Here is a 15187-nt window from a genome sequence, read left to right as displayed (position 1 = left end):
CATCCAAAGTGTAATTAATAACTTCACCATGCTCAAAGGGATATTCACTGTCTGCTTTTTTCTTTTTTACCCATCCACCAATAGGTGCCCTTCTTTGCGAGGCATTGGAAAACCTCCCTGGTCTTTGTGGTATAATCTGTGTTTGAAATTCACTGCTCGACTGGGGGACCTTACAGATAATTGTATGGGTGGGATACAGAGATGAGGTAGTCATTCAAAAATCATGATAAGCACTATTATTCCACAGAGAGTGAGCCTATGCAACTTATTGTGTAAATCCTGAATTGATTTAGGCTTGTCATAACAAAGTGGTTGAATACTTATTGACTCAAGACATTTCAGCTTTTCCATTTTTAAATAATTTGTAAAAGTTTCAAAAAACATAATTCTACTTCAACATTATGGGGTATTGCGGGTAGGGCAGTGGCACACAATCTCAATTTAATACATTTTTAATTCTGGGTGTAACAACAAAGTGTGGAAAAAGTCTAGCGGTGTGAATACTTTCTGTAGGCACTGTATGTATTCTTCTTGGGAGAATGGGAAAGGGCAGTGTGCAGTGTGATGTCGATTGCGTCATCCATGGATCCGTTGGAGCGGTATGCAGATTGTAGTGGGTCTAGGGTGTCGGGTAAAGTGGAGGTGATATGATCCTTAACTAGCCTCTCAAAGCACTTCATGAAGTGAGTGCTACGGGCCGATAGTCATTTAGTTCAGTTACCTTTGCTTTTTTGGGTACAGGAATAATGGTGGACATCTTGAAGCAAGTGGGGACAACAGACTGGGATAGGGAGAGATTGAATATGTCCGTCAACACTCCAGCCAGCTTTGACAGAACAGTCTGTAATGTATATAATATACATTTGCATCCATTCTTATAGTATTTATTGTCTGTATTAGTCTTGTCTTTGTATGCTTGATGATACGTGTAATTGTACACAGAACCACAAACTAAATAAAGTAATAAAGGCAGAGGTGGGGTTAATTATACAGAGGTGCCCTTCGTAACATGTTAGTATTAAGCAATTCACAACCAGCCTTCATTTAGGCTTTCTGACTCAACCCCCCCCCCCCCCCCCCCCCCAACCAGGCTTTCAAGGAGAGGAGAGCTCTGTACTTTTTCTGCTTCTGTTCAGTTCTGTTGGGTATCTGCCGTGATTTTAAATAAATGTGTGTGGGGAAAAAATTGCTCTCTTTTTGTTCTTAGGTCCCCTGGCACCACATGCAGCAGTATTAGAATTCAGCTCCCTCTTCCCGCTGCGGGCGGACGGACATTTCTGCATCAGCCACCTCCTCCTCCAGATACACCTCCATGCTGCGTCCCAAATGGCACCCTATATAGTACACTACTTTTGACCAGGGCCCATCTAGGCTCTGGCCCACAGGGCTCTGGTCAAAAGTAGTGCACTATATAGGGAATAGGGTGCGATTTGTAATGCAGCCCCAGACATACTTCTGAGGCCCATCCCTCCCCTCCCTTGCCCACACACACCCTCAGCCCCAAATTAGATTACCACTTCCCATCCTCAGCACTCAGGTCCTCCATCAAATGTATCAATAAAGCCATCCTCCAGTGCTCTTCATATAATACATGACCTCTTAGCTGGAGCAGGCTTACTGGCTTAATGCAAATAGTCTTGGTAGCCATTTGATTAGATGTTAAGGAGTCTTATGGCTTGGGGGTAGAAGCGGTTTAGAAGCCTCTTGAACCTAGACTTGGCGCTCCGGTACTGCTTGCCGTGCGGTAGCAGAGAATAGTCTATGACTAGGGTGGCTGGAGTCTTTGACAATTTTTAGGGCCTTCCTCTGACACCACCTGGTGTAGAGGTCCTGGATGGTAGGCAGCTTAGCCCCAGTGATGTACTGGGCCGTTCGCACTACCCTCTGTAGTGCCTTGCGGTTGGAGGCCGAGCAGTTGCCATACCAGGCAGTGATGCAACCAGTATGGATGCTCTCGATGGTGCAGCTGTAGAACCTTTTGAGGATCTGATGACCCATGCAAAATATTTTTAGTCTCCTGAGGGGGAATAGGTTTTGTCGTGCCCTCTTCACCACTGTCTTGGTGTGCTTGGACCATGTTAGTTTGTTGGTGATGTGGACACCAAGGAACTTGAAGCTCTCAACCTGCTCCACTGCAGCCCCATCGATGTGAATGGGGGAATGCTCGGTCCTCTTTTTCCTGTAGTCCACAATCTTCTCCTTTGTCTTGATCACGTTAAGGGAGAGATTGTTGTCCTGGCACCACACGGCCAGGTCTCTGACCTCCTCTCTATAGGCTGTCTCGTTGTTGTCCGTGATCAGGCTGTTGTGTCTGTTGTGTCATCTGCAAACTTAATGACATATGCAAACTTAATGATGGTGTTGGAGTCGTGCCTGGCCGTGCAGTCATGAGTGAACAGGGGGTACAGGAGGGGACTGAGCACGCACCCCTGAGGGGCCCCTGTGTTGAGGATCAGCATGGCAGATGTGTTGTTACCTACCCTTACCACCTGGGGGCAGCCCATCAGGAAGTTCAGGATCCAGTTGCGGAGGGAGGTGTTTAGTCCCAGGGTCATGAGCTTATTGATGAGCTTTGAGGGCACTATGGTGTTGAACACCGAGCTGTAGTCAATGAATAGCATTCTCACATAGGTGTTCCTTTTGTCCAGGTGGGAAAGGGCAGTGTGGAGTGCAATAGAGATTGCATCATCTGTGGATCTGTTGGGGTAGTATGCAAATTGGAGTGGGTCTAGGGTTTCTGGGATAATGTTGTTGATGTGAGCCATGACCAGCCTTTCAAAGCACTTCATGGCCCCAGACATGAGTGCTATGGGTCGGTAGTCATTTAGGCAGGTTACCAGTGTTCTTGGGCACAAGCACTATGGTGGTCTGCTTAAAACATGTTGGTATTACAGACTCGGACAAGGAGAGGTTGAAAATGTCAGTGAAGACACTTGCCAGTTGGTCAGCACATGCTCGCAGTACATGTCCTGGTAATCCATCTGGCCCTACGGCCTTGTGAATGTTGACCTGTTTAAAGGTCTTACTCACATCGGCTGCGGAGAGCGTGATCACACAGTCTTCCGGAACAGCTGGTGCTCTCATGCATGTTTCAGTGTTATTTGCCTCGAAGTGAGAATAGAAGTAGTTTAGCTCTTCTGGTAGGCTTGTGTCATTCGGCAGCTGTGCTTCCTTTTATAATGGTTTGCAAGCCCTGCCACATCCGACGAGCATCAGTGTCATGTATTTAACCCCTGGTTCATGGTCTGGTGTCATGTATTTAACCCCTGGTTCATGGTCTGGTGTATGGTGAATACCAAGACGGAGGATAATGAAATATAAATAATAGATCAAAACGCTGTGCAGTAAATAACCAGAAAATAAAAAGCTGTGTAAATCAAATGTCCCCCATGGAGTACTCTGCTACCTAAATGGCAACCGTATGCTATTCCCTACATAGTAAACACAGAGCTCTGGTCCAAGGTACTGCACTTTATACAGCACAATCAGGACCAAATGGGTGATACCTGCAATCCAGACCCACAACCAACCCTTCCTGTTCCCAATAATTGATATTAAGCCTGTCCAACCCTTCACATTTCCAATTGACATTAAGCCTGTCCACATTAATTTACTGTACATCTCCAGGGGCCAAGTAAGCAGAGACACAGCGGGGGCAAAGTGGCCGACACTCTCCAATTAAATGCCTCAAGTTGTTTTAGAAGTTGCTAAGAGATTGTCCTTGAACCTTACAAACCCTTCTATCTCATCTAATTTGTCTCCCAAGACATTGTTACTAATAGCAAGGAGAATGCATTCAGGAGAGCAAGCCGATTTGTTATGCCCTCTTTACACCTTCACAGTGCATGTTTTGTTTGCTGCTACACTGCTCTAATTCCGGTGGGAATGTGATTCTCTGACTAGGAGTGAAAACAATTAACCCGAAGAGCACTTCGCCACTCTGACATGACACTAAAACATTGTGGTTGAGATTCAGACACGAGAGAGGCATCAATTTACATACTGAATCATTTGGAATGCCAGGGAGCAACAGACTCCGTCAGTGCAGTGTGACCATGCACCAATCAGCTATACAGTCCAACACACAGTCACAATCCATTCTACTGCAGCTAGAGGACCATGGGGGATTCTGTCCTGCCTCAGGCTTGTATCACTTTAGTTACACTCTTATCACTGTAAATCAGTAAAAAAAAAGATATCCTTCTTCCCCCTATAACAGCATATGGTACCTTAATATCTGCTGGTACTACTTGATACTAAAGAATTTGATGTTAGACAATTTTGTCTTAGCATTTATTTCCTTGAAGTGAGAAAGATTGGGACCATTTCACTCACTGACCATGGTTAAACATTCCATCTGAGGAAAAAGACAAAGATTAAAGTCTATAATGCCCTCCTCTAATGTATATGGTGCCATAACTTTATCACAGAGTGACTTTCCCTGCAGTCACGTGGGTCATACTTGGGCACGGAGGTAAAAATTCCCTCAAAATATGCCATTAGTGCCCATTCAAATTAGCCCCAAGGTTGCGTTGTTAAATCTTGTTCCTTTTCTTAAATTAAATACCATGACTGTTTACTCATTAGCTGGCAATGTTGTTTGAAATGTCCGACACAATATACTTTGGTGAAATCATTATCAACCTACTGCATACGCCTTAGAAATATACATTTTCATGTACTGGATGTGCTATTAGCATGCTAACACTTATTAAGACAGTCTGGTAGAATAGATCATATAGCTAGCAATCACAAGCATTCACTGGTTGAAGTTGAAGTAACTTTGGAGTGTAATGCAGTTGACTAGCGACTATGACATGAATATAGTGAATATCATTTACAACATTTGGACAGGAGCTATAATCCAGTTATAATAGAAGAAAAATGATGTGTGTCGTTATTGCTTGAATTCAGGCTTGGCTGAACTGCTTTTGATGGGTTGATTGCTTCTGTACCCCGCTTTCCAGGATTTTCGTTGAAAACGTAACTTTCCCATGTGGACCTATGTGGGGTAGAGGTCGACCGATTATGATTTTTCAGCGCCGATCCCGATACCGATTATTGGAGGACCAAAAAGGGCCGATGCCGATTAATTGGACGATTTCTTTATTTATTTATTTGTAATAATGACAATTACAACAATACTGAATGAACACTTATTTTAACTTAATGTAATACATCAATAAAATCAATTTAGCCTCAAATAAATAATGAAACATGTTCAATTTGATTTAAATAATGCAAAAACAAAGCGTTGGAGAAGAAAGTAAAAGTGCAATATGTGCCATGTAAAAAAGCTAACGTTTAAGTTCCTTGCTCAGAACATGAGAACATATGAAAGCTGGTGGTTCCTTTTAACATGAGTCTTCAATATTCCCAGGTAAGATGTTTTAGGTTGTAGTTATTATAGGAATTATAGGACTATTTCTCTCAATACGATTTGTATTTCATATACCTTTGACTATTGGATGTTCTTATAGGCACTTTAGTATTGCCAGTGTAACAGTATAGCTTCCGTCCCTCCCCTCGCTCCTACCTGGGCTCGAACCATTTTTAAAACATTTTACATTTTAGTCATTTAGCAGACGCTCTTATCCAGAGCGACTTACAGTAGTGAATACATACATTTCAATTCATTTCATACATTTTTTTATTTCCTTACTGACCCCCCGTGGGAATCAAACCCACAACCCTGGTGTTGCAAACACCATTGCAAACACCATGCTCTATCAACTGAGCCACTGGGGTAACCGGAACACATCGACAACAGCCACCCTCGAAGCAGCGTTACCCATGTAGAGCAAGGGGAACAACTACTCCAAGTCTCAGAGCGAGTGACGTTTGAAACGCTATTAGCGCGCACCTGGCTAACTAGCTAGCCATTTCACATGGGTTACACCAGCCTAATCTTGGGAGTTGATAGGCTTGAAGTCATAAACAGCGCAATGCATTGCGAAGGGCTGCTGGCAAAACGCACAAAAGTGCTATTTTGAATGAATGCTTACGAGCGTGCTGCTGCCTACCATCGCTCAGTCAGACTGCTCTATCAAATCATAGACTTAATTATAACATAAGAACACACAGAAACACGAGCCTTAGGTCATTAATATGGTCGAATCCGGAAACTATCATCTCGAAAACAAAACGTTATTCCTGTTAGATTGCACAACCTTCAGTGTTATGTCATAATTACGTAAAATTCTGACAAATTACCCAAAGTGTTGCATATACCCTGACTCTGCGTGCAATGAACGCAAAATGACACAATTTCACCTGGTTAATATTGCCTGCTAACCTGGATTTCATTTAGCTAAATATGCAGGTTTAAAAATATATACTTCTGTGTATTGATTTTAAGAAAGGCATTGATGTTTATGGTTAGGTACAGTCGTGCAACGATTGTGCTTTTTTCGCAAATGCGCTTTTGTTAAATCATCCCCGTTTGGCGAAGTTGGCTGTCTTTGTTAGGAAGAAATAGTATTCACACAGTTTGCAACGAGCCAGGCGGCCCAAACTGCTGCATATACCCTGACTGTTTGCAAGAGAAGTGACACATTTTCCCTAGTTAAAAGAAATTCATGTTAGCAGGCAATATTAACTAAATGTACAAGTTTAAAAATATATACTTGTGTATTGATTTTAAGAAAGGCATTGATGTTTATGGTTGGAACAACGTGTACCTAAGCTATTATATGCAACGCAGGACAGGCTAGATAAACTAGTAATATCATCAACCATGTGTAGGTTAACTAGTGATTATGATTGATTGATTGATTGTTTTTTATAAGATAAGTTTAATGCTAGCTAGCAACTTACCTTAGCTTCTTACTGCATTCGAGTAACCTCGTGGAGTGCAATGTAAAGCAGGTGGTTAGAGCGTTGGACTAGTTAACCATAAGGTTGCAAGATTGAATCCCTGAGCTGACAAGGTAAAAATCTGTCTTTCTGCCCCTGAACAAGGCAGTTAACCCACCGTTCCTAGGCCGTCATTGAAAATGAGAATGTGTTCTTAACTGATTTGCTGTCACGTCCTGACCAGATTAGGGGTTATTTGTTATTATAGTTTGGTCAGTACGTGGCAGGGGGTGTTTGTTTCATGTGGTTTGGGCTATGTATTTAGGTAGAGGGGTGTTTGGTTTATGTGGTTCGGGGTTTGTTAGTCTATGTTCTATGTTAGTATTTTTCTATGTTCTATCTAGTCTATTGTATTTCTATGTTTAGTTAATTGGGGTTGGACCTTCAATTGGAGGCAGCTGGTTATTGTTGCCTCTGATTGAGGGTCCTATAATTAGGAGTTTGTTTTTCATGGGGTTTTGTGGGAGATTGTGCTTGTTTAGCTGTGTGCCTGACAAGACTGTCCAGTTCGTTTGTGTTTTGTATACGTTTATTGTGTTTTCCTTCTCACCAAATAAAAAGAAGATGAGTATATATTTTCCCGCTGCGTCTTGGTCTCTACCCTACGACAACCGTGACACTTGCCTAGTTAAATAAAGGTTAAAAAAAAAAACGGCGTCCAAAAATACCGATTTCCAATTGTTATGAAAACTTGAAATCGGCCCTAATTAATCGGCCATTCCGATTAATCGGTCGACCTCTAATGTGGGGCACCCTATTCCACATAGTGCAATACTTACACATAGACCATAAGGCTCTGGTTAAAGCTAATGCACTATAATAGGTGCACTATAAAGAATACGGTTCTATTTGGGTTGTCTAATCCATACATGCTTTGAGCGCGTAACAGCTCAAAACCTGTGTAACCATGGAAAAGGTTTTCTAATTCAAGATACATGTTCAAGGTCTTAGTGGCTATAACAAAGGTTGGATTAGATTGCTGCTCAAGGCACTGTCTGACTATATTATTTTAATTGGATGGTTAGTTAGAAGCAACAGATAGATGGTTAGTTAGAGGCAACAGATAAAGCTCCTATGTTTCCACCCAAGCCCTACACTGGCACAAATAAATGGTTAAAACATGGTTGAGGGATGCTGAGAAAGTTGGAGAATGTGAGCCAGAGGGCTGAAGTAAAAAAGTGTGTGGGCTGATGCATGTGATACTGTAGCTGTAAGAGTCAACTCTATGTGATTTTGTATTGTTGAAAATGGCTTGTAATGGGGAGAAAGGAGAGTGAAGACTCCATCCTAAATGGCACACTACTTTTGACCAGAGCCCTATAGAGTCCTCTTTTGGCATCATTAGGCAGCTTTTCAGGAGATGTTATGTTCTGAGGGCCATGACAGTCTGGTTCATATTTATGCAATCCCCTGTAACACTGAGGAGTAGCGCTCTATATAGCCAAAGGAGATGCTCTCCTCTCCTCTGTCAGTTCTGTCAATCAGCTCCCCTCCTCTTCTTTCTCAGCAGGGGGACGTGGTGTGCTCAAACTAGGTGTGATGGATATGCAAGCCCTACAGGTGATTCATGTTAGATCAGTCATCCTTCAACAGAGCAGTACTGCCCTGTTTTACCATTGCTTTGTTTCTGTGTTGAATGAACAGCATTATCTGAGTTTCTGTTGAGGAGCCTGAGTTACAGCCCACATTTAAATTTAAAGATTCATAGGGAGAACCTATGGAAATTAATCTTCTTATGATATGATAAAGGTCAGCCATCTTGGTCAGGGAGTTGGTCAACCATGGTTTGCCAGTGCTGTGATAAGATATTGTGTAAAATAAGGAATTTGTATAATTTATCTGCACTGTATGTTTGTTAGCCAGAAAGTTTAAGAGGAATGATTCCATAAACTTTTCAAATGAACTGCCAATATGCTAGCCTGGGTACCAGTCTCTTTAGCTAATCTACTACATGTTATGTGCCAAAGAGCCTTTGGCAATGACAAGGAGTGGCAAGGAGTGGAACGTTAGCTAAAGAGACTGGTACTCAGACTACCAATATGCCAACATTCCATTCAAACAATGCAGTCAATCCACAGCCATGCTCTGACTGAAATCAGTTGATGATATGACTTAGACAAGTTGTAAATGCAACAAGTACTGATATTGTATCAAATAATAGCACTCACAGCTTTACAAGAAAACAAAAATGGAGACATTTATGATCTGTTTACATATTTTTTAGAGTCTATTTATATAGAAAATGTGTATAAATCCAGTATAAACTGTATTTATAATGATATGACAATATTTTATGTTGACAATAATTATATTGTCCGAGAGTAGGTAGCCTAGTCAGGGAGTAGGTAGCGGCAGGTAGCATAGTGGTTAGAGCGTTAGGCTACTACCCGAAAGGTTGCTGGCTCAAATCCCTGAGCTGACAAGGTAAAAATCTGTCGTTCTACCCCTGAACAGTTAACCTACTGTTCACCGGTAGGCCGTATATGTAAATAATAATTTGTTCTTAACTGACTTGCCATGTTAAATAAAGGTTCAACTTGAAATATATATATTACACAATTTCTGATATATCACATGCTTTACTTTTATTTTCCTGCATGAGTAAAATCAGGATTATGCCTCTACTGCCATTCATTCCAATTAGACTGGTTTGTATTTCTCCCTGACCAATATGACTGCTTTTTTCACCCCATTCTGGAACTTTGAGGGTTTATGACATAACCCCTCTGGGTGGCGAATTAATAGGTTAATAGGTAGAGGTTAATGGAACGCAGACCGTGGGATAGACTGGTGCACATTCAACAAATCTGATCAAACAAAGTGAATATTCGTAAAATCAATCAGGATTTATGCATTGTAAAAGGGCCCACTGTGTGGCTACTAAAGTCCGATTTGAATATATTTGACCGTTTTCGCTGTATAACATTTAGAAGTAGTCCCTTTTCAGGCTTAGAAGTGACTGCTAAATGCTAACTCCCGTTCGTATAAGGGGGAAGCATAGCTAGCATTGAGAAATCGGTGGTCGTTTTGAACTGTAATGCAGTTTATTGTTGATGATGACATGAACCTGTATTGGGGTTGACATCCATACAAGTATTATACTCCGTTTCTACATAGTGTGGAATACACACATAAACAATAGCTATAGTCCGGTCCTCCCCAAGAGGCATAGTACACCTGTAGTTAAGAGTTCACAATGGAATTTGCTAACATGAAATTGCAAACTAAAACAGATAGAATTCATTTCAAATCTAGCACCTTCAGATATGCCTACTGAGGCATTAAACTGTTTCACATAATCTAATCAAACGCAATCTAATCATACGTAAAACATAATGTAATGAGCCGGGTACCAAAAAGAGGTTTGCTATAGTTACCTGAAACTGGGGTCTCCATTGCCCATTTCGACCCGGGGTGCAGAGACTGAAATGACGCGCGCACCTCGTGGCAGCTGGGAGGCACTGGTACCTGTCCGCCCGGTAGGGTGGACGGCAGGCACAGGGCGCACAGAAAGAGCACGCCAGACAGCGGAAACCCGTCCATGGCTCACCCGCACAAAATGTAGCCGATTTGTAAACTTAGTCCGTCACTGCAGTTCCTTGCATAAAATGTCGAGCGCCAAGTCAGTACTTAACCCACAGCAAGATTAACGACCACTGACTAACTGAACAGCGCACTCTAATGTTGCGTTGGATAGGTAGCAGCGCAGCTCCTGACCCCTATTTGATAAGCATCCTTCCGCTCTTCCAATCAAAAGATCACCGACCCTGCGAAACTGCATGTCCTTCTGGGGTGCTGATGTAAGGTGTTCTCCTCAGAGTTCCAGTCTCATTCAAGTTCTACCAGAAACTCGTAGGTATATCTGCTGTTGTTATTTAGAATGTTCGGGTAAAGCGGGACATTGGTGTTGATAAAGTTGTAAATCCCCCTTACTGCTTGCGCTCAACTTGCTCCGCCAGGGTGGATGAGCACTGAATCAAGACTACGCGTTATCGCTCTTAATTAGGAGCGCGCGCCACAAACCGGCACCGTTCGCTTTATCCTATGAATTCTCACATAGCACATACTGTATATTCAATTGATAATCGTAAAACAATTTAGCCTATCTGAGATGAGCATCTGAGGATCTCAACTGTTTATTGGCTTATAAAATAAGGTTAAAGCAGAAATGGTGCTCCATGCAAGACTGCACTGCATAATAATTATTTTACAATTTGACTGAATTGTGTGCCAGTGTTTATACATGCTGAAAAAATACTAATAGTAAAATGGAATAAGTGCCATGTTGTTCTATTACAATTTCCAGATGCATTGTATCCGTTAAACAATGACAATCATTCAAGCATACATTTACATATTTCCAAACATTACGGCTTAATCTGTGTTCAGGAAAACAGTCCTAAATTGTCTATAAGGCTTGAAGACAGCAGGATTACAGCACATGGATTTAGCTTAATTAACAGCTGGAATAATTACACTCTATAGTGAGTCTTTTCAGTGTCCCCAATACCCATTGACATGGTAGTTTTATTGGCAACCATGTGTGGCATGCATCATTTTAAATTAACTCTGAAAACAATCATTTCAGGGTGATATGAGCTTTTAGCCATAACACATTTCTTTCTTTATAAATCTTATGCATATAACAATAGGCCTTCCAAAGTGTAATTACACATACCACAAACATGTACAAGTACTATGTAACAATGTGTACCTACACTGTAATTATGTTAAGGTACCATGGTAATATTCTGTCAAATCCCGAGTGCTACTGTAGTTTGCTTTCTGCTTTTCTCTTGTTCAAGTGTACAACAGCACCCCATATGCACCTACTGCCATCTAGTGGGGTACTGGCTATAGCCACAGCTTCCACAGCCTGGTCCTATGAAGGATACAAACTTCTACAGATGTTGCATTTGTAAAGGAAAAGCAATGACAGAAAAAACCCTTCAACGTTCTTTTATTTCAACAGTTGTGTTGATTGTTTTCAATTTAGAGAAGGAACAAAGTGGATAAATGGCACACTGCTGCTGCTCACATCTGGCGGATTACAGATGTATACTGTGCATAATTTGGTCGATTTTGGCCATCATTAACATTGCGAAGTCTTCCACCCAAAAACAGCAAGACAAACAACAAGCTAAAAACTGCTTGCCAAGCAAATCCATTCTTCCAACCCACACAGACATAACACATCCCCATGCTTGCCATCCCCGAGACCAAGCCCGCGATAACAGCTGCGTTGACAGATTGTCTGCTGCATACTTAACCAAAGCAAAACTGTTAAACTTGAACATGAGGATATTGCAGTTTTCTGAACAATATAAAACAATACAAAGGGACCCAGGGGAACAGAAGCTCTTCACAGGTTTCTCTGTTTGTTGAGTCTCTCAGGTACAGAGAGTTTTGCATGGATTTGCACAGCGGAAATTTTCAGAAGCTGAAAGCAACCCTGCAAAACTCACAGTAAACCCATGATGTGCCATGGATGGATCTCTTCAAGGTGGTCTCAGTAGTGAGCTTCAAAGGGAGGGTGACCGGCAATACTTGAAGTGCACACACTGCAGTAGGTTCATTTAAACTACCTGCACTGTGAGCACTTTGGAACTGCCAGGACAATACAACATAGAATATTCTAGAACTTGGAATACCCCAACAAATCTTGACACGAACTACAAAAAAAAGGCTGATAACTTATGACTAATACGTAATACCAGAAATATGAAAGAACATGCAGTGTGGTAGTGGTATTTACTTTTTATACTAAAACGTTTTCAAAATATAACACTTAATTCCAAATTGTGACATATGCTAGCTCACAGGTCAGAAATGAACAGTGACAGAAAACAGATGAAACTGCTGTCACCAAATGTCCAGAGTTGGGATACAAGTGCTCCAGCCAGAAGGAGCAACTAGGGCAGTAGATACTAGACTATTTCACTAACTACACTAGATGCACCTTAGCTGGAGAACCCAAATAATTAGTGGATAAACGGCACACTACTGCTGCTCACAACATCTGGCGGATTACAGATGTATACTGTACAGAACCAGAATAATTAGTGGATAAACGGCACACTACTGCTGCTCACAACATCTGGCGGATTACAGATGTATACTGTACAGAACCAGAATAATTAGTGGATAAACGGCACACTACTGCTGCTCACAACATGTGGCGGATTACAGATGTATACTGTACAGAACCAGAATAATTAGTGGATAAACGGCACACTACTGCTGCTCACAACATCTGGATTACAGATGTATACTGTACAGAACCAGAATAATTAGTGGATAAACGGCACACTACTGCTGCTCACAACATCTGGCGGATTACAGATGTATACTGTACAGAACCAGAATAATTAGTGGATAAACGGCACACTACTGCTGCTCACAACATGTGGCGGATTACAGATATATACTGTACAGAACCAGAATAATTAGTGGATAAACGGCACACTACTGCTGCTCACAACATCTGGATTACAGATGTATACTGTACAGAACCAGAATAATTAGTGGATAAACGGCACACTACTGCTGCTCACAACATCTGGCGGATTACAGATGTATACTGTACAGAACCAGAATAATTAGTGGATAAACGGCACACTACTGCTGCTCACAACATCTGGATTACAGATGTATACTGTACAGAACCAGAATAATTAGTGGATAAACGGCACACTACTGCTGCTCACAACATCTGGATTACAGATGTATACTGTACAGAACCAGAATAATTAGTGTTGGGAAAACAGTCCATCTTTTTTCGATGAGGATTGGATGGCGTAATTCTGAGTTGACCTTCCATTTTAGAAGCATTGTATTTGAAGGTCACCTATAAAGAGAAGCAGAATAACACATTTTTTAAGAACCATCACGGTTTATTTGTCACATGCACCGAATAAAACAGGTGTAGTAGACCTTACAGTGAAATGCTTACTTACTGGCCCTAACCAACAGTGCGATTTTTTAAGTAAAAAATAGGTATTAGGTGAACAATAGATATTAGGTGAACAATAGATAAGTAAAGAAATAAAAACAACAGCAAAAAGACAGTGAAAAATAACAGTAGCGAGGCTATATACAGGCACCGTTAGTCGGGCTAATTGGGATGGTATGTACATGAATGTATAGTTAAAGTGACTATGCATATCTAATAAACAGAGTAGCAGCAACGTAAAAGATTAACCACTTCTGAACAAAAGTCTCAATAGAAAAATCTAACAAATCACCAAAAAGTGTGGCTATTGCAAAGCCACTTAACATAATACAATTGAAGTGTTCTTACAGAATTGTAGCATAAACAGTGTGAAAGATGCAACAAAATAGTAAAAATGTATTTCTTCAAATACACATGTGTTATTTAGTTAGGCTATTATGAACTTAATAACACGTCTATTTAAATCAAATACAAGATTTGGCAAAAGAAAGCTAAAACTGATTTGCTCTTTACAATCAGGATAACGCATGGAGAGAGGCGAGGGCAGGCGCCATGATAAATTCAAACGGGGATTTTGGGGGTTTGGTTGTAATGCACTCTGGGCTAGCCTACTCATTTATGCGATAGAGGGAAATGCATGATCAATTCGATACATACCCGTTACCTGCCTTTACCTTACTCACTGATTTCCTTAGTACCTTTACCTAACCCAAGTATAGAGCAGTAACGTTATATCCATATAGCCTAAAGGTGCCATAACATTTTGCTTGTGTAAGGGGCTTCATTAGCCTACAACCTTTCCAAACGGTGACTTGGAATCTAAATAGAAATACCAATGTGCTAGTTTCTACTTTAAATTAATGAATGATACAACAGGTGGCTTGTTAAATAATTTAATCTGTTAGTGCAGGAATGTGGCCATAAATGCTCATACTATCGAATTAGCCATAGCAACCTGTGGCTAACCTTTTATCCGCTACAGTTTTGGCTACTTGCGAGTTATTGCGCACTGTATTGGGTGTTTGTTTGACTGACCAGCTTTATACTTTTTTATATTCTACGATTTAAAAAAAAAGCTTTTAAATGACTCATATATACCATGTAGAACATAGAACAATCTCTACTTGTGGTTAGCTAAACTAGTCTGCCAGCACAAAAAGCATGACCATCGTGCGCAAAAAGGTTTGAAACTTTTATTCAACAGATTGAATAAAACTATCCCTACATTGCCTAACGGCCATTTTGATTTGTTAAATTAGTTCATAAACAAAACATCTTGATTGTTCGTATTACCTTTAAGTTGATTTGAATCTTTACTGGTCGGAGAGTTGTACGAAAGAGGCGCGAACGTATCGTCATGTGATGTGATGTGCATTTCTC

General features: G+C 41.1%; 1 protein-coding gene and 1 long non-coding RNA gene across 2 annotated transcripts in view; both read right to left on the bottom strand.

Annotated features, from left to right (window-relative positions):
- gpc3 (glypican 3) overlaps nt 1–10866 on the bottom strand; it is a 32302-nt gene extending 21436 nt beyond the window's left edge. Inside the window, exon 1 of the mRNA XM_029770601.1 lies at nt 10233–10866. Coding sequence (XP_029626461.1) covers nt 10233–10398 — 166 coding nt within the window. The 5' untranslated portion in view covers nt 10399–10866. The remainder of the gene's footprint in view (nt 1–10232) is intronic.
- A 778-nt stretch (nt 10867–11644) lies between these two features.
- LOC115205551 (uncharacterized) lies at nt 11645–15187 on the bottom strand. The gene is made up of 2 exons (XR_003880634.1): nt 15101–15187; nt 11645–13702 (listed from the first exon to the last, which is right to left on the bottom strand). It is a non-coding gene; the product is annotated as an uncharacterized LOC115205551 (long non-coding RNA).

This window comes from Salmo trutta, chromosome 13 (assembly GCF_901001165.1).
Source record: "Salmo trutta chromosome 13, fSalTru1.1, whole genome shotgun sequence".
In the NCBI taxonomy this organism is placed as follows: Eukaryota; Metazoa; Chordata; class Actinopteri; order Salmoniformes; family Salmonidae; genus Salmo; species Salmo trutta.
The sequence above is the reverse complement of the archived record's forward strand: the minus strand, read 5'-3'. Positions and strand labels throughout refer to the sequence as shown.